General features: G+C 41.3%; 1 protein-coding gene across 1 annotated transcript in view; it reads left to right on the top strand.

Annotated features, from left to right (window-relative positions):
• The window catches only part of LOC311046665 (cadherin-13-like), a 164,491-nt gene that overhangs the window by 93,788 nt on the left and 52,062 nt on the right, over positions 1 to 18,641 (top strand). Inside the window, exon 7 of the mRNA XM_084059151.1 lies at positions 4,573 to 4,751. Within this exon, the coding sequence (XP_083915277.1) occupies positions 4,573 to 4,751 (179 nt within the window). The remainder of the gene's footprint in view (positions 1 to 4,572; positions 4,752 to 18,641) is intronic.

Below are 18,641 nucleotides of genomic sequence, written 5' to 3' on the forward strand. Positions count from 1 at the left end.
TCCTCACTGCATGTCCCACTGGAAAGAGACCCCGGGCAGACCAAGGACCAGATGGGGGGGATTACATCTCCACACTGGCCTGGGAATGCCTCGGATCCCCCAGGAGGAAGTGGCCAATGTTGCTCAGGAGAAGATTGGCTGGAGCGCTCTGCTAGAACTGTTGCCCCCGCGACCGTAATCTGGATAAGCGGTTGAAGATGGATGGATAATAATAATAATAATTATTATGTTCTTACCGGTTTAGCAACGTGTTGGTGGTGGAATGCAGCTCGGAACAAACCGATTGCAAAAAGACAAAGTTTTAAAGCCCTATTCTTAATGCTGAACTCTGCATTTCAGAGGACTCATGATAGAAGTTTAATAATGCATGGCAAGCAATCCCAAAACAATTTGTCATCACATTGGAATGTGTATAGCCTCTGGACAGCATGTGCCACCAGAGAGAGAGAGAGAGAGAAAGAGAGAGAGACTTGCAGGCACTCAACTTACGCATTTGTGACGTTGAACGTGACACATCTGAAATATACCCAAAAGGTATACTCATCTACAGGCAATGGGAAAGGACTCAATCACCTTTTTTTGCATAACATTTTGGTGGAAAAATGGTCTAATTCGTCTTTGGGGAGAGTACATTGTCATCTTAATAGTGAACTCTGCACCCCTTAACTTTCTGCTCAGAGAGCTCATGATAGAAGCTGAATAATGCATGGCAGAAAATGTCAGCAACTTCACCTTTTAAACCCAACACAGTGCAGGAGTATTTATACTGCTGACACAGCCATGACTTCAAAGGACCTTTGGTGAAATTTGCCCCAGGAAACCTGGGTTTAATGTGGTGGTGCAGGAACCTTCCACACTGACAACTACAGACACACATGCGTGCGTACTTGTGTGTGAGAACGCACGCACACACGCACACACGCACACACGCACACACGCACGCACACACGCACAGTGCACTGCACTGCACTGCTTTGACAGTTTTAGCTCAACCTCTATCTCTCTCTGTCTCTGTCTCCTGTAGTTTTTACAGCATGGCACTGAAGGGCCAGCAAAAAGTGTTTGTCTATAGGCCTATGTAATGTACTGTAGTTCCCCCAAATCTTGCTCAAATATGGATTTTTTCCCTCCCAAATCTGATCACCTCTGACCCTTTAAATATACACCCAGTGCTGTCAAATCTAGTGCCCGCCACCCATTGTCCAATAATAATAATGCCAACCTAACAAATAATATACCACCATCATGATGGCTCCTACAGTGCTATACCCTAGAGCAGGGGTTCCCAACCTGTTCCCAACCTGGGGGGCGGGGGGGTCGCGCGCATGACTGCCAGTCAATGACACATCACTGGCTGCTATTTACATATTATTATATCTCTACATAACGTTATATCATTGACCTAAATGGCGTTATGTTAACAAGGACAGGGTGATTAAAAAAGGTTATGTCTGTATGAGAAATAACTTAAGACAGGTGGAAAACTTAAGTTCAACTTGCAGAGTGACACATTACTTTACCTGAGTTACATCTTCTGATAGTTGTACTTGAATGTTGACATGAAATAATAATCCCTTTTAGTGTTTCATTAGCGCCATCGTGACAAAAGTGGCTACAGCTTGTAGCGACGGAGCTGAAATTCAACACACATTGAAACAAAGGCAAATAAAGATAGCAAGGATTCAACAGTGATGTCTCTGTTATGAAACAGGAAGTAGCACGGACTAAGCTGTTTAGAAACCACAGTGACATCACTGACAAATCCTTGGTATCCTCATGTGACCGACTTTTCTCCGCTCTTTGGAAAATCCTGGTGACGCAAGGTTATAGATTCACGGCCGGGAAAACTTGGAATTCACGGCCGCCTTCTTGTGGACCGGTGGTACATGTCCGGTCCGCAGACCGGTGGTTGGGAACCCCTGCCCTAGAGTGCATCGCTATCTTTTGGCTAGAATAATTATTAATATTTCATATTATTTCACTGCCTTCACTGTGATTACTGTCCTCTGATTGGCCTGAGCTCTTTGGATGTACTAATCACTGTGATTACAGCAGATTACTGTGAGCTCACTCTGATCTCCACTCAGTGGAACAATGACCTCACCTACAGTAATGATGATGATTTGGTTGATCTGCTGTCAATCATGAGTACCGTGAATTTGATGCTGCTGTTTCTTGTTGTTATCAAGACAAAATATGTTGATTTGTTATGCTGTCTGGAAACAATCCAAAATGTCTTAATGGCCCATAGCGATTCACTCCACTATGCCTGAAATGTTTTGACTGACATTTGATCTTTGCAATCTAGTTGATCTTAATGAGATTTCTTTCCTTGCTGGGGGCACAGTGTGCGTGTGGGCGTGTGTGCGTGCACTCTCTGGCTCACCTCTAACAACATGGTTTTCAAGGTGTGAAATGGAACAGAGTATCAGTAATGAAGTTGATAGAACTGTGTAATTATCCTGCTGAGGAAGGATTACTGGTTTACTTAACTACTAATGGTTCACCTTGAAGTGTAAAATTACCACACCTCTCTGCCCGCCGTTACCTTCAACTGGCCTGACATCCATCACCACCAAATCACCATTTACTTATTTGATGCAGACATTGCATGTTTGGTTGTAGCCCTTTTGTGTTTCATTATAGAGGTTTTCCCTCCCCTGGTTAACGCATATGGCCAGCCACCATAGAGCCTGGTTCTGCCTGAGGTTTCCTCCAATTGAAGGGGGGTTTTTCCTTTCCACCGTGCCTGCTTTGCTCTATTGTGTCTTGAGACATCTTGATGTGGTTCGACATTAAAAAATCAATTGAATTGATTTTATTGGCTTCGGCTAATTCACTGTAGACCACTGATCCTTCACAAAGTTTTATATATATTTTTTATTATAAGTGATTAGATTAGAGTTCCTACATTGATTGATTTGTACATAACAAAGCATATGTGCAGAACATTTAAGAACACACAGCACATTGGACGTTTATAATTGAATTTGGCCCAGACTATTGATCCATTTTCCTGAATAAACCCCATCCTGGTCTGTAACCTACAGTGACTACTTGAACCCTAGCGTCCCTATTCTGGGGCAAACATTTGACAAAAAATTGTTGATCTACAAGCTCACGCTGATAGATTGAATAAAGCCCATCTTGGTCTGTATCCATGCTGCAGTATGTAGTAAATTAACATACTTGTTTGATCTGGAACCTCAATGGCTTGACATTTTCTGTGTTGAATGATCTTCAGCTACAAAGCATCCCATTTGGGAAACTTTTTGCATTGCTGCCATCAGGAGACATAATGAAAGTGAAAATGTTAAAGTGAAGTCAGTGCACTCTCAAATCCCCAAATCAGAGCCAATTAAATCATTAAAGCAGAGCTGCATTAACTCTCCCTCATTTGCAAATTAGCCAGGAAAACCTTTACCTACTGTAGCATCCTTATCTATCGATGGAGAAATTATAAGCTGCACTAAGAATGTGTTGTAATGTGCACGCTCGCACGCACGCACGCACACACGCACACACACACGCACACACACACACGCATGCACACACGCATGCACACTCATGCACACCATGCACACCATGGGAGATGACGAGGACCATCGCACTGCCCTCTTCTTGCAGTCACCTTCATTAGCACTGCAGGGGCAGAACAGGGTAACTCATTATGCAGACACACAACTTCCTCTCTCACCCTGAATCGAAAACACTCCTGTAGTGATACCACACACACACACACACACACACACACACACACACACACACACACACACACACACACACACACACACACACACACACACACACACACACACAAACAGCCTGTGGCGATTTAGGACAACTGTGTCCTGACCTTGCCCATATTAAACCAACTGCATTATCATTATCGGCACACTGTGTAACTTGTTTAAAAAATAAAATAAAAAAGAATTCTGTATTTCTGACAGAAGAACATATTAACATTGTCTATAGTCTCTAGAGAAGTCAGTCTGCACACTGTATGATTCTCCCATATTTAATGTATCTTTGCTCTTCGTCAGAGCTAAGATGCTTGAGCTAAGATGACTGAAACGACACCTTGGTGGTAATACAATACCTTAACTATCGGAGCATGATCCAGTGTGCAGACTCTTCTAGATTTTTACAATAACTATCCCACATAAATGTTACAGATGCTATAATGACCATATATCTACTAGAGGTGCCAAAAGGTACTCCAAAAAGCAAAGTCGTACAGCATCAATCTATGTCAAAAGCTGCCAACAAATTATCTGGATTAGCTTTTTTCCCCCCTAGGTAACTCAAATCACTTTCTGTCATTTTGTTTCTCATATCGTAAAAGTTTCAATCAAGTTTCAATCATCTTTGAACAAGTCTTCTGTCTCTCCCTCAAGGTGAAAATGTCGTCTTTCAGACAATCCAGCAGTGCACATTAATTTCACTCAGTGTAAAAAGTTACATTTATGGATACGTTTTTACCCTCCGAGTGTAATTAATACTAGTGCTGCTTTTCCTGTCAAGACAGCACAGATTGTATTGGTGTTTAAGTCAGTGGTGTGTCTCCTTCAGGAACCACGGTGATGATGATGACAGCGTTTGATGCTGATGACTCTACGACAGACAACGCTGTGCTGCGTTACAACATCATCAGCCAGTCACCTGACGAACCTTCTCCCAACATGTTCTACATCGACCCAGAAAGAGGAGACATCGTCACTGTCATCTCCCCCCTGCTGCTGGACAGAGAGGTGGGTGGGCCTTTGCGCGCGCGCGCGTGTGTGTGTGTGCGCGCGCACGTGTGCGTGTACTAGTAGAATAGTTGTAGAACGCGTCTCAGTGCGACACTTATTGCTTATAGATGGTATATTTTCAGTGCACAACACTGGCAACACAGGCTTTAGGGAGGGTTAAAATGGCCAAACATTGGCTAAAATGGCATTCATAGTATTGCCGTCCTAAAATTGGGTATAGTGACACAATTAAGTGTGTTTGTGTGTGTGTGCGGCTGTGTGTGCACGCGTGCGTGCAGTCGTTTTTTCAATGAATTTGCTGGTGGTGTGCCAAGATTTGACTCCCTGCTGGAATTTGACTCCCCGTTGGCCCACTCAAAAGCATGCTAAACCATGTGCCTCTACAAGGCTAATGGCCAAGAGCTTATTTGAAATTGCCTTTGTTGGTAATAGAGCTAAGGGGGGTTCCTAATTCCTAATGGCGCACCTGGTGTGGGTTGCCCATTTTAGTCTCATGCAAGGGGGCCGGGTCTACAAGAAATGTATTAGGAGCTGCTAGCACCTTTATACCATGAATTTCTATGGTAAAGATGCGCTAGGAGCGCTCCTCGTGCCAGCACCGCGCATCGAGTTTCAGCGCTCTCGGCATCCAGCCTTTATTGGCGGAGCGCTCTGGATGCCTCAGGTAGAAAATAGTTTGACTGTTGGAGACAAGGGACCCCTCATCAATGTCACTTTCCTATGCAGAGGATGGGAGCGGCACACCCACAAGCGGCAAACAATGAGCGGAGGGCTTGAGGCGTCTCGCTTATAGTGCATGTGTAGCACTCTGGACATGATATACAACGTGCTCAAAAATGACTTTCTGTAGAAACGGCCCCTATTGAGGAAACAGAAAGGAGTGGACCTCCTCTTCATCCTCTAACTGCAGTGAGAAAACAGGATGGTGGGTCTTCAGCAGGGTGACGAATGCCAGAACATCGATTGGACTCGCTTGGTGGAATAGAAATATTAGCTGTTGTCAGACACTTAGAGCATGCTTTAATTGAGGTGATACACACTCATCCACCAGCTCTGGATGTGTCCAACAAGCCTGGCTGAAAACCTCCCATCCGGAACCGCTGGAACCACAGCATCCAACAAGCTGCTCCCCTAGTTACAGTAGACTGCTTTAATAGAGAACCAACACGGTGACTCCACTGTTTGTGGTGTTAAGTTGTTTTCACGAGATGATGTGAAGCTCAGATGATTCCAGACATGCTTGGAAGCATTGGCATTTTTAGAGCAATTTCAGGGATGCTCAACCACTTCTGAAGGTAGCAAAGTGTTGAGGTTTGCTTAAGTGATAGCGGGCTACTTTTGCAAACAGCATATTCCATTTATATATATATATATACTGTGGTGTAAAATTCATGTCTTGACTTTTTTACCTCTAATGAAAACTGGAAAAATTATTACTCTCAAAGGTTCTTCTTTTTACATATGCTGAATTAGATTATAACAACTGTAGTACTCCTGATATGGAAAGTCATGTATTGAAAGCTTTGAGTTCTTTCTTCGTGAACATTTACATAATTAAGGTTGAGAGATTTTCACAACCCTGGGGCCATTGACGCCATTGTATGATTGCATAAATACATACTGTAAGAGTCAGCGAAAACATCTTCCCTATTTAATAGACAACCAAAGAGATGTTTAGATACAAGTTTTAGCCTGACAGCAATTGTTGTGGTGTTTACCCTTTAAGCTAAACTCTCTCTTTACTATAATGTATCAATGGCATTTATTTTTGTATACGATCGGCAGTAGTATGATATACTGTGATGCTTGTAGTACCACACTATATAATGCAGTCACCCGACTCACTCCAGCCTGCATCGGGCCTGCTGGCACTGAAACCCTCTATACTGGGTGGCTCCACAATCCCTTAGTGGAGGGATGTGAATACTAGACTAAACCATCCAAGGTGGTCCAGCGATACCTGTACAGTTTTGGGTAGTCAACACTTAGGGATGAGTCGGGGATGAACAACAAGTTATCACAAGGTGTTTGCTAGACACAAATGTTGCTGTGCATAAATGGAAGAATTATGGTGAATTTAATCTTCACTGATGGACTGTGCATAGAAATGCAACTGTTTGAATTATTTTATTATATTATTATTATTATTATTAAGTTTCACATTTGTGGAACTCATAACTCATTTTACTTAGTAGTAATTCATTAAGAGTATATAGAAAAACATTAATGTATAATTGTTATCTAGTGGCTTAGGGGCTGAGCCCCCCAAAAGGTCTGATCATAGAATCGCTAGGTCACTCTGATTGTTCTTCTGTGATGTCATAGTGCATGAGCCAATCACAGAACACTTCAAAGGCTCCACAATCCCTTAGTGGAGGGATGTGAATACTAGACTAAACCATCCAAGGTGGTCCAGCGATACCTGTACAGTTTTGGGTAGTCAACACTTAGGGATGAGTCGGGGATGAACAACAAGTTATCACAAGGTGTTTGCTAGACACAAATGTTGCTGTGCATAAATGGAAGAATTATGGTGAATTTAATCTTCACTGATGGACTGTGCATAGAAATGCAACTGTTTGAATTATTTTATTATATTATTATTATTATTAAGTTTCACATTTGTGGAACTCATAACTCATTTTACTTAGTAGTAATTCATTAAGAGTATATAGAAAAACATTAATGTATAATTGTTATCTAGTGGCTTAGGGGCTGAGCCCCCCAAAAGGTCTGATCATAGAATCGCTAGGTCACTCTGATTGTTCTTCTGTGATGTCATAGTGCATGAGCCAATCACAGAACACTTTAAAGGGTGTCTCTCCATTGAATAAAAACAGAGGAGGTAGAACGGCCTCTATTGTCTGGGTCTGAGATTTATTGAGATCACTGGCAGGTTGATGTTCTGAATATGCGGGGGATGGCTTTGAGGAAAATGCACAGGCAAAATGTCAGCCTGTTTGTGGGTCCAATAAATCCCTTCCTGTCTCTTTACTTTCCATGGACATTAACCTTTGAAGTTCTCAGTTAGAGGTAACTCAATGTCGGCATGTCTTTTGGTGAGCACCCACAACCTGGCAGAACCACACTGTCATATGATGTGTGATATGCTGCCCACAAACTTTTTTTAAATGATGAATTTTAACCATTTTACTCCCTGTCATTAAGCCAAGTATTGCTGACAGGTACTGTAGGAGTATGTGAAGTGACAAATATCACCCTCCCCGGCCGGCTTCCCTCCCCTGAAGGGCCCACAAACTTATTATGATGATCTCTGCATCACATTAAGCAATAGCAAAATACTAAGACTTTAATATGTGTCAGCTTCCTGCTACACTGATGTGAAAGATCACAATCCATGTTACAGTATATTATCCATCAAACCAAAAGGAGTAAGATCCCTATATCAGTGGTTCTCAACCTTTTCAGGCTGCGACCCCCCAAAATAATCACATTTGAACTGGGGACCCCCCCATTTAAAAAAAACCCCAAATAATCATATTTGAACTGGGGGCCCCTCAAAATAACCATATTTGAACTGGGGACCCCCCCTTCCAAGCACTTGGAATTATAGGAGTTGAGGCATTACATTTAGGATTTCACTGTACAATGTAAGTCAATGAGGAGCATATTTTCTAATCAATGGAGCAATTATTTTTGATATCTTGTCCACCTTTGGAGTTACATCATGGGTAACTACACAACCCAAACCAAAGTGGTCTTGCCCTCTTAAAGAGTCTCTAAAACATAATATCATCCTATTTATCTGCCATGCAAAATATAGCTTTTGGAGATGGACGTGTGTGTGTGTGTGTGTGTGTGTGTGTGTGTGTGTGTGTGTGTGTGTGTGTGTGTGTGTGTGTGTGTGTGTGTGTGTGTGTGTGTGTGTGTGTGTGTGTGTGTGTGTGTGTGTGTGTGTGTGTGTGTGTGTGTGTGTGTGTGTGTGTGTGTGCGCATGTGTGTGTGTGCGCGTGAGAGAGAGAACGGAAAGAGAGAAGACACCGTCCCTTTCTCTTCTAAAGGCTTTAGGCAAAGTTCAGTGTAGTTGTGTTGGGATCTTCAGGCAACCACAAAGCTATCCGGAGAAAATTGGAAAATCAATTTTGACACATTGAAACCAGGTTGATTTTCTTCTTTGTGGTGTACAATTCTTTCTTGATATGCACATTTATCTCCTCGCTCTGTGATTTTCTTTTTTCGGAGACATGGAGGGGCTCTCGTCCATTATTACGCTACACGCTGGGTAAGAAAATTGATGAGAGATTCAAGAGACTACATTTATATGTAGTCACGGTTTATCTTTACTCTTTATTAAAAACAAAGAATGTCTATTATTTTTCCGCAAAAAAGTTGATTTATTGGCAAACATTAAAGGACACAATGCTGTGTCTAATCCTCAAACAACAATTTCAATGTAGATGTACATAGTTGGGTCTAATCCTCTTCACAAGTTGAGGCGTGTGGCTCATTGCTGACCATTTTCTAGTTCTTTTCTTTTTTACCCCCTTTTTCTTCCCAATTTAGTCGTTAATTAATTCCTCCACACACACATTTCTGTGTGTTGTCACTACCTCACTTGCCAGTGAGGAGCCCCCACCGAGAGGACGTTGTACCTCCGTCGTCCTACCCCCCCCCCCCCAACACTCCCCGCTGACAGCAGGTGCTGCTAACGCATGTTTCCGACGAGTTTCACCGCTTTACCGCGTCTTCAGCAGCCAGTTTCAATATTTCGCCGCTCTTTTATTCCCAATAGTAGTCTTCTTTCACTTGCCCCCCTGACGTTGGTGCCCAGTGCTGCAGCACCGTAAGTCCTTGCATTAATCCTGCATTGCGCGGCTTCCCTCCCCTGAACACGGGCCAATTGTGTTCGACACTCCGGATGCACTGCAGTGGATTTGAACCCCCAGATTCCACGGTGGTGGGCAGGCACTTTACCACTGCACTGCCCAAGTGCCACTTCTGACTGATCTTTGACCTTTAAGTGCACCTATCAGACATTGCGGTAGTTTCATGTGTTTGTGTTGTGATTTGACGATGATACAGTTAATTGAGTCATTACAGACAGTCATATACAAACACAGATGGATGCATTACAATAGTGTCATTACAGACAGTCATATACAAACACAGATGGATGCATTACAATAGTTTCAGAATCACTTATCAGCTCAACTAATGAGTTTACACGTAAACTCCAATTAAGACTTAAAATTGAATTCTACATGAATATCACGAGTTAGAGTTAGAATATAGAGTTTTATATTTCATATGTTTCCTCTTTGTTCATATAGACATTTATATTTAATCTCTTTTTGTTTCCTTGTCAAAATCGACCACATACTTTACACAAACCCCAACCTTTTTCTCAAAATCTCTCTATGTTTTAGATATGTTTGGTTATTATGACATGTCCATATACAATAATCATTACAGAATGTACCTGAACATGTTTGTAAGTTAGCTAAAACTGTTTTACGATTAATTGATAAACATTTTGTTTTAAATGCAGCACTTTGATACGCAAATTTGAATAACTTGTATTAGAATAATAGTCATTTTAGATCAAATAAGTGTAGTGTAGTGATCAAATGGGTGAATTGCCTATACCTAGCAACTTGTAGAGTCTTTTCCAAACCATTTCAACATGGCAGTGAATGTTTTTTTTTTTTAAGTATAATGATATCTACTAAAGTATGCATTGCATGCAATAATGTACACTACATTTATTGTAGACAGGGGCGATCTCTGTTAATGGCGATAAGTCAAAATTAGACTGGTATGGATATTAGAATTAGCTGTGGTCCTTCAAGGTTCATAAGAAGTAAGGAACCACACATGGAATGGAGGCTTACCATACTCTCACACAGACACAGAAATAGATGGACGTGTGTGCATGCGTTTGCATACGCATCTGTGTGACTGTGTGTGTGTGTGTGTGTGTGTGTGTGTGTGTGTGTGTGTGTGTGTGTGTGTGTGTGTGTGTGTGTGTGTGTGTGTGTGTGTGTGTGTGTGTGTGTGTGTGTGTGTGTGTGTGCATGCGTGTATGTTTTTATATTCATACAAAGGAGCATGTTTGTCTTACCTTTTTAATACAATCCTTGCTGATGTGTTTAGAGTGCTTGTTAAAGAAATTTTCTCTGCCAGGGGGAAACCAACATTCAAAGCCAGTTACAATAACAAGACTTACCAGAAGGTGACATTCAGACTGACAAGTGATGCTTAACAACCACAGCTGATGCAATAACAAGATTTATACCTGACAGTGAATGCCACACAAACGTATTCTGTTTTTATACTTTCCATAAATCCTCATTATAACCAATTAAAGTGACAATAAGACCATTTGACTGAATGTAGCAGCATGAATACAGTACACAAACTATTAGAGACGGTTGTGTTGTTGATGTTCCATTTCCTTCATCATCTTCTGTCTCATGGAGTGAGCTGTAAATACATAAAATGACACAGGTGATGGGATCAATCAAGACCATAATAGTGGATCAGCTTTTAATTGGTGAACTGGTCCAGTGTTTAATAGCTTATTTGGCTTGCTGAATCAGAGTGGTTTCAGGCAGTGATAAATGACAGGTGCTGCTTTAGCAGGTTACACCCAGCTGTGACACACTGAAGGCGCCACTGACGCAAGTGTCGGTGACGTGCATCAAAAGAGAAAAACGAGAAACAAAGAGGTAACGTCAATCCAGGAACGCAGCTGTGTCACTTGAGCCACGAACAAAATCGTGAAAATGTGTGCAAATCTTTGAATATATACATTTGTATCTCAAATCTTTGCTTCTGGGGGTCCCTGGAACCAAATATTTTGAGATGGGGGGGTCAGTGGACAAGTGCATATCATTTTGGGGGTCCTTGACATGAAAAAGTTTGAAAAGACATTTGTAAAATCCCCAGAAGCAAAGATTTGAGTTAAAAATGTTTTTTTGCGCAAATGATTTTTCAAAAAAGTAGCAGATCTACAAGCTCGTAGTGCTCATAGCGCGGCACTCGGTGCCGCGCTATGAGCATGTATATCTGCTATTTTTGAATAGCCCAAAGCATAAAATAATGGTTATAGTAAAAAAAGAATCTAAAATGACACAGTAGTTCCTGGATTGAATGGGTTAAATTACAGCCCTCTGTTCTGGCTTCAGCCCCTAATCTGATCCCTGAGATATAATTCAATATCAGTTAAAATGCTTGTGTGTCTTCAATTAGAAAGCAGTCAATGTGTACTCCTCCTGGTAGGTAGAGGCACAGAGAGTTATTATATGATACTATTTATATGCATAATAATACAGCACAGGATCCCCATTGATAAAATTGCATATTTCTGAACTGATTCTCTCATTACGATCTGGAGATGGGAAAGACAAGCAGACGAGCAGTTAACATCGTGTCCACTCTGCTAAATGGACACGATGGTCTCAGTAATGACAGGGAGCTTCTGGTGTAGTTATACTGTCAATAGGAGAGCATAGAGAGAGGTTCAACGCTCTGCATCTCTTTCCCTCTGACACTTTGTCTGCCTCGCTCATTCCGCCTCTCTTCCTGCCTTTAGAAAAGAGGTGCATGCTGGTGAATGGTGATGGATGAATTAATGTGATGGATCCATATTGCTTCACTCACACATGTTACCATACATGACATACTGTATAATCAAATGTCACTGATGACCAATGGGCACGTTGTAAACTGTAATTACAGTGTATAAGAAGCTCTTTATGAGGTCACCTGTTTAAAGGATGAGTTCCACCTGACAGAAGAACAGATGGGGAAGGAAATAACCCTGTTGGCCGGAACCCTGTTGACAAATAAAACATTATCTGCATTAGCCCATTAAGGCCTGAGGTTCCGATTCTACAAAATGTTTTCTAAATCCTAACTGTTTTGTTAAAAAAAACTTATGTTGCTATATCAGTGGTTCTCAAACCTTTTCATGTCAAGGACCTCCAAAATTATATGTATTTGGCTGCAGACCCCCATCTGAAAATATTTTCTTCCAGGGACCCCCAGAAGCAAAGATTTGAGCTACAAATATTCGCTTTAAAAATATGTATATTCAAAGATGTGCACAAATTTTCACGATTTTTCACAAATAGCAAATCTACAGGCTCATAGCGCGGCACTCGGTGCTGTGCTATGAACTTGTATATCTGCAATGTTTCGACCACCCGCGGGACCCGCGGGTTACGGGTCGGCCCGCGCATCACTATTAGCTATTCAAAAATAGTAGATATACAAGCTCATAGCTTGTAGATTGCTATTTTTGAAAAATCATGAACATTTTGGCAAATCTTTGAATAAATATATTTTTAAAGCGAACATTTGTAACTCAAATCTTTGCTCCTGGGGTCCCTCGAACGAAATATTTTGAGATGGGGGTCCGTGGCCAAATACATATATATACATTTGGGGGTCCTTGACATGATGAGTTTGAGAACCACTGATATTATAGCAACATAAGTGTTTAAAAAAACTGTTGGGAGAAGACATTTGTAGAATCGGCCTCAGGTCTTAGATGACACCTAATAACACAACCATTATGACATGGTCATGAACGGAAAGCAGCTCACGTACAGCCTCACATCTCCATGGGGTTGCGTTCATGTGTTGTTCTCTTCAGCAGGAATCTATATGGATCAATGTGTTATCCACTTGCAAGTTCTCACATCTAACATAAATTGCAACAATTCAATGGTGAAAATGGCACTATTACATATATAAATTACAGCCTCCACCGCTGTGTTCTGGCTTCAGCCCCTAATCTGATCCCTGAGATATAATTAAATGTCAGTTAAAATGCTTTTGTGTCTTAAATTAGAAAGCAGACAATGTGTACTCCTCCTAGGTAGAGGCACAGAGAGTTATTATATCATACCATTTATATGCAAAGAATACAACACAGGAACCCCGGCCCATTGATAACATTTAATTACCACTTGCTTCTGAACTGATTCATTCATTATGATCTGGATATTGGAAAGACAAGCGGACGAGCAGGTAACTGAAATATACAGTACAGTTCAATATCTGGAGAGATGCAGGTGAGTGATGTAGGCAGCTCCACTGCAAAACTTGTAGATCTAGGAGTGATTATCTTATATTTAAAGTAGCTATGTGAGCATAGGGGAGGTTTTTCTTTGCACTGAGTGCCTTCCAGGCAGAAAGACACATTTGTGGCTCAGCCAACAAAATAGCATGCATCTCCCCAACAGCCCATCATTCCTAGTACATCAGACTGAAGTTATTCAATTTCCTGCCAGGCAACTTTATGTCACATCTGCCTCCAATGCTGATGTAGGAGTGTTTCTGCTCACAGACAGATGTTGTGTTTGTCCAGTGTTGTTGATACTAATTCATAGTTGATTGATCAGTGACTATTTCAGCCAGGCAACTTAACGGAACAGCTGCCTGCAAAGCTGATGTACCGTAAGAGCAGGCCTTCTGCCTTATGTATTTTATTTTGTTTGAGCATCATCAAGGCATTCTTTTGTTTTCATAAAACAAAGAAGAATCACACTACACATTTCACACACGTTGCATTTATAGAATATTAAATAAATAGCATCTGTATTTAAACCAAGGAACACTAAAGAAAACAAATCAAACACTTAATATTACCATAACGTATACAATGGGCCAACAATCGGGAAACTCCCCAAGAATGTTATACACGAAAATAATACACTGATATTTTCAATAATGAACAATTACCATTTATTTTACATCTCTAATTTGCTCTTTTACACATTGGGCAGGCTGAGTGAGGAGCTAGCTGCTTGAGTTAACCGAAAATATTGATAAGCAAAGCCATGGCCATCTCTGTGATATTTCCCAATGGTCCACTCAAATGAATAAACATTCATTTATTCATTATATTTTATAACTATTCATATTATTGCTGTTTAATCGTTTTATCTCTAAACTAAACACAGATTAAATCTAGTGAACCAATTAAATTAATTAATGGTCAATATCAAAAGAAACGCTGCAGGTGTGAACAGTAGATGCATGCCTCCAGTGTGTTCCAGGCATAATAATGAATGTTACTGCAGTGTATCTGATAGCCAGAGTGTGAGCGCTGGTAATCAATACAGTGTGGTTAGTGTGAACCCAGTTACCTCACGCTTTCTTGTTCTTTCCTGGAATGAACAAGGTGGACATCCTTCACAAACATTGATGAAATATGATGCCACCTCGTTCCTCCTCCCCCACAATCTCTCCTCTTCCCTCCTTCCTCCCCCTCTGCCCCCTGTCCTCCTCCCCTCTCTCCTCCCTCCTCTATCACACCTCTGTCCAGTTGCATTAGTGAGGAAATGAGATTCCTCCTAATTAATTAGATCTCTGAGTGCTAAAGATGAAGATCATCCCATCCCAATGAAGGTTTGGGGTGTCAATCACATTCTTTTTCTCTTTTTTTTTGCAACTGCACATTCCTTGAGATAAATTGAGCTCCCTGTGGCCATTATGGGTAAAAGTGTGTTTGTGTTAATCTTTCCCCCTTGGTTTTAATTGAGTATCACAGATGGCCAGAATGAATGAGATTTTGGGACCATGAGAGAACAGAGAGTAACGGAGCGGATCAGAGGATCTTGAGGTTGTAACAGAGAAGTGAGAAAGAATGGATATACAGTAGGAGGAAAGAAAATTAAGTCATTAACCCATTAAGACCGGGAAAGCATGTCTGTCATATTAGATTTGAACCACTTACCATTATTTTATACTTTGGCTATTCAAAAATAGCAGATATACAAGCTTGCGCTAAGAGCTTGTATATCTGCTATTTATTGAATAGCCAAAGAAATCTTAAAATGACACAGATGCGTTCCCGGTCTTAATGGGTTAAGTATAGACGTGGAGGTGGAGGCAGTTGTCCTGGTGCATGACAAACAGAGTGAGAGGCAGATGGAGGGAGTCTCTGCTTTAAGTGGACACGATGGTCTCAGTAATGACGGGAGGTTCTGGTGGTGTTATACTGTCAATAGGAGCGCAGAGAGCGAGGTTCAATGCTCTGCATCTCTTTCTCTCTCACACACTTTGTCTCCCTCATTCTTCACCTCCTCTCTGTCACGGTAAGCAAACTGGCGAACCCAAATGCAAGAGACTAAACACATAGTCAGGTTAAAAGGTCTTTATTCAAACCAAGGTGAAAGTAGGGGTTGGTGGCGTGGAAGTGAGCCAGCAGACAGGGCAGAGGCCTGGCAGTAGGCAGGCAGGCAGGCAATGGAACAGGTGAGCTGGGTTCTGAAGCAGAGGAGAAGAGTTTGAGTTGCAGGTAACACAGAACCACAACACTAGGAATACTAGGTAACACAAGCAGAAGTTCTAGGGAAAACTTGAAATAACAGACTAGTAACTTCACTAGAAAATACAACTGGAAGAGTCATGCTACTACCATGGGTTGTGCAATGATCTGGCGATGAGTGGAGTGAAGAGGTTCAAATACTGTGAGGGCTGATGAGTTGATGGCCGACAGGTGCGTTAACTGAGGGAGATGAGGTCATAGATATAGAAACCTAGTTACCTCATTGGCCGCTGCAGTTCGTTGGAGCGACCTGTATCGCGGCCGCCATATTAGAGGGGGCACACTGCCACTCAAAGTGACTGCTGGCCAATCACAGCGCGTTGACTACTGGCCAATCACAGCACGTCTTTTCCAGGACTTGTCCGAATCTCGATGTCCCTTTTATATGTCTATGGATGAGGTGACCATAGGCATGTGTGCCAAAGCTGTGACAGAGACTGTGACACTCTCTTCCTGCTTTTAGAAAAGAAGTGTGAAGGTTTAGGTCATGACGTTGTTTCAGATTTTTATATTGGCCTTTATTGTGTTACTGTCAAATGGAGAATTAAATGGTCTGTCTATCCACTTTCACTTGAATTAAGTTTAATCTATTTTCTGTCCAGTGTGAGGTGGAAATGAATTCAGCACCCACACCCCAATTTGATTCTCTGCCCCTTCTTCTATATAGTATCACTTTCAGAGGCAATCTTTTTCCTTTATGTTGATGGAATAGAACATACATTTGCTTGCAGGGCATTCATCTGAAGTGGCTAGATCCTACAGAATGCAGATATTACCAATATAATATAGGACTATACAGTAGCAGCAGTGTGCAACACGAATAGATCAAAAATTTAATTTGATATGGAATCTTAGCCAAGAGCTGCATTTATCAAGAGCAGCTCTGTGTCCTTTTAAGTGGATATCTTCAGACCCTTTCATCATGTTGCATACTGTACATGCAACATACATTAGTGTTATGGAAAATGCCATCTGTGGAGACTCGTGTTCTGAATGCATGTCTCTCATCTCTGGAGTTTAATTCTCGTATAGGACTTGAACAAGTTGTCATTTGATGCAATCTTTCGTCCTCTTTCTGCCTTTAGCATTCGTATGACTTCCTCGATACTGTAGCTGTACTGTGCATGCTGGTGAATGGTGATGGAGGAATTAATGTGATAGATCCATGTTGCTTCACTCGCATGTTACCGCACATGACATACTTTATAATAAAATGTCACTGATGACCACTGGGCACATTATAAACGGTTATAAGAGCCCACTGAAGCTCTTTATGATGTCACCTGTTCAAAGGATGAGTTCCACCTGACATAAGAACAGATGGGGAGGAAATTACCCTGTTGGCCGGAACCCTGCTGACAAATCAAACATTTCCTGCACTAAGAGAGGAAACGGAATGCTGTAGTTGAAGAGCCATGTGAAAACCACATCCCAGTTGTCAGAGAACATGAGAGCAACTTATTAGCCAAATTTTGCTATTTTCAAAAAACATTTCAAAATAGTTCAACTAGCCAATCTACATTGACACGTTGTGAGCTTGTAGATCATCTATTTGAACTATTTAAACATGTTTTTCAAAAGAGTAAAAAACGTTTAGGGATAAGGGGTAAGGCTCCTTTGTTTTAATTCCTAATAACAACAACTCTACATGTTGTAATGGGAGTTGCCGACAGATTCAGCTGCGGAGCTCTGAATCTGTCTTGAGGGATTAGATGACACCTAACAAGACAACCATTATGACATGTTCATGAAAGGAAAGCAGCTCACAGCCTCACATCTCCATGGGGTTGCGTCATGTCATGCATGCGTTGTTCTCTTCAGCAGGAATCCATATGGATCAATGTTGTCACTTACGTGCTCTCACATCTAACATAAGTCGCAACAATTCAATGGTGAAAATGGCACTATTTCAGTGGAATGTACACCAAATAGCTGCATTGTCTTTAGCAGAGATCCAAATGCACAGCAAAATGCTGAGTGTTAATTTAATGTTAGACTCACATTAACAGGATGGTATAGAGTTTCAAAGTAAGGCAATCTGTTATTTTTCAACACCAGTGAACTTATTTCCTTCTCCCTCATTCGTCATCCTAATCACAAATCCTGAGATTGTTGCTATTTTAGCAACACTCGATTCCCTGTGATTGTGGATATTGATGAGTCAGATTGCGAGTAGTTGGTGAGAATCAATCCAGTTGAAGAATGAGAAGTGTTGTAGTTGCTGTAGGTGTGGTCATGTTGTAGCTGTTCAGTAGGAAGACGTGAGCAGCATCTCTAATACCAACCTGCCTGCATCTGTATTCTCCTCCTGCTGTCAAGCAGATGCTGCTGGAGACCATTTACATAATAGCAGGGGTGGAAAAAGTTCTCAGAGAAGTACTCACTTATTTACTTGTAAGTAAAAGGAGCAATACCATATTCAGGACATGGAAAACGTAACATTCTAACTGAAAATAAGGGAAGATCTCTTCCAAAAAAAGATGTGGAAAATGGTTAATGTATAAATTCAAAAAAGGAGAGATGTGAAGCAAAAAGAAAAGTGTGCACACCCATAAAGGTTATAGTTTATACTTAATAAGTATTAT

Source organism: Gymnoscopelus microlampas, assembly GCF_963454915.1.
Source record: "Gymnoscopelus microlampas genome assembly, chromosome: 6".
In the NCBI taxonomy this organism is placed as follows: Eukaryota; Metazoa; Chordata; class Actinopteri; order Myctophiformes; family Myctophidae; genus Gymnoscopelus; species Gymnoscopelus microlampas.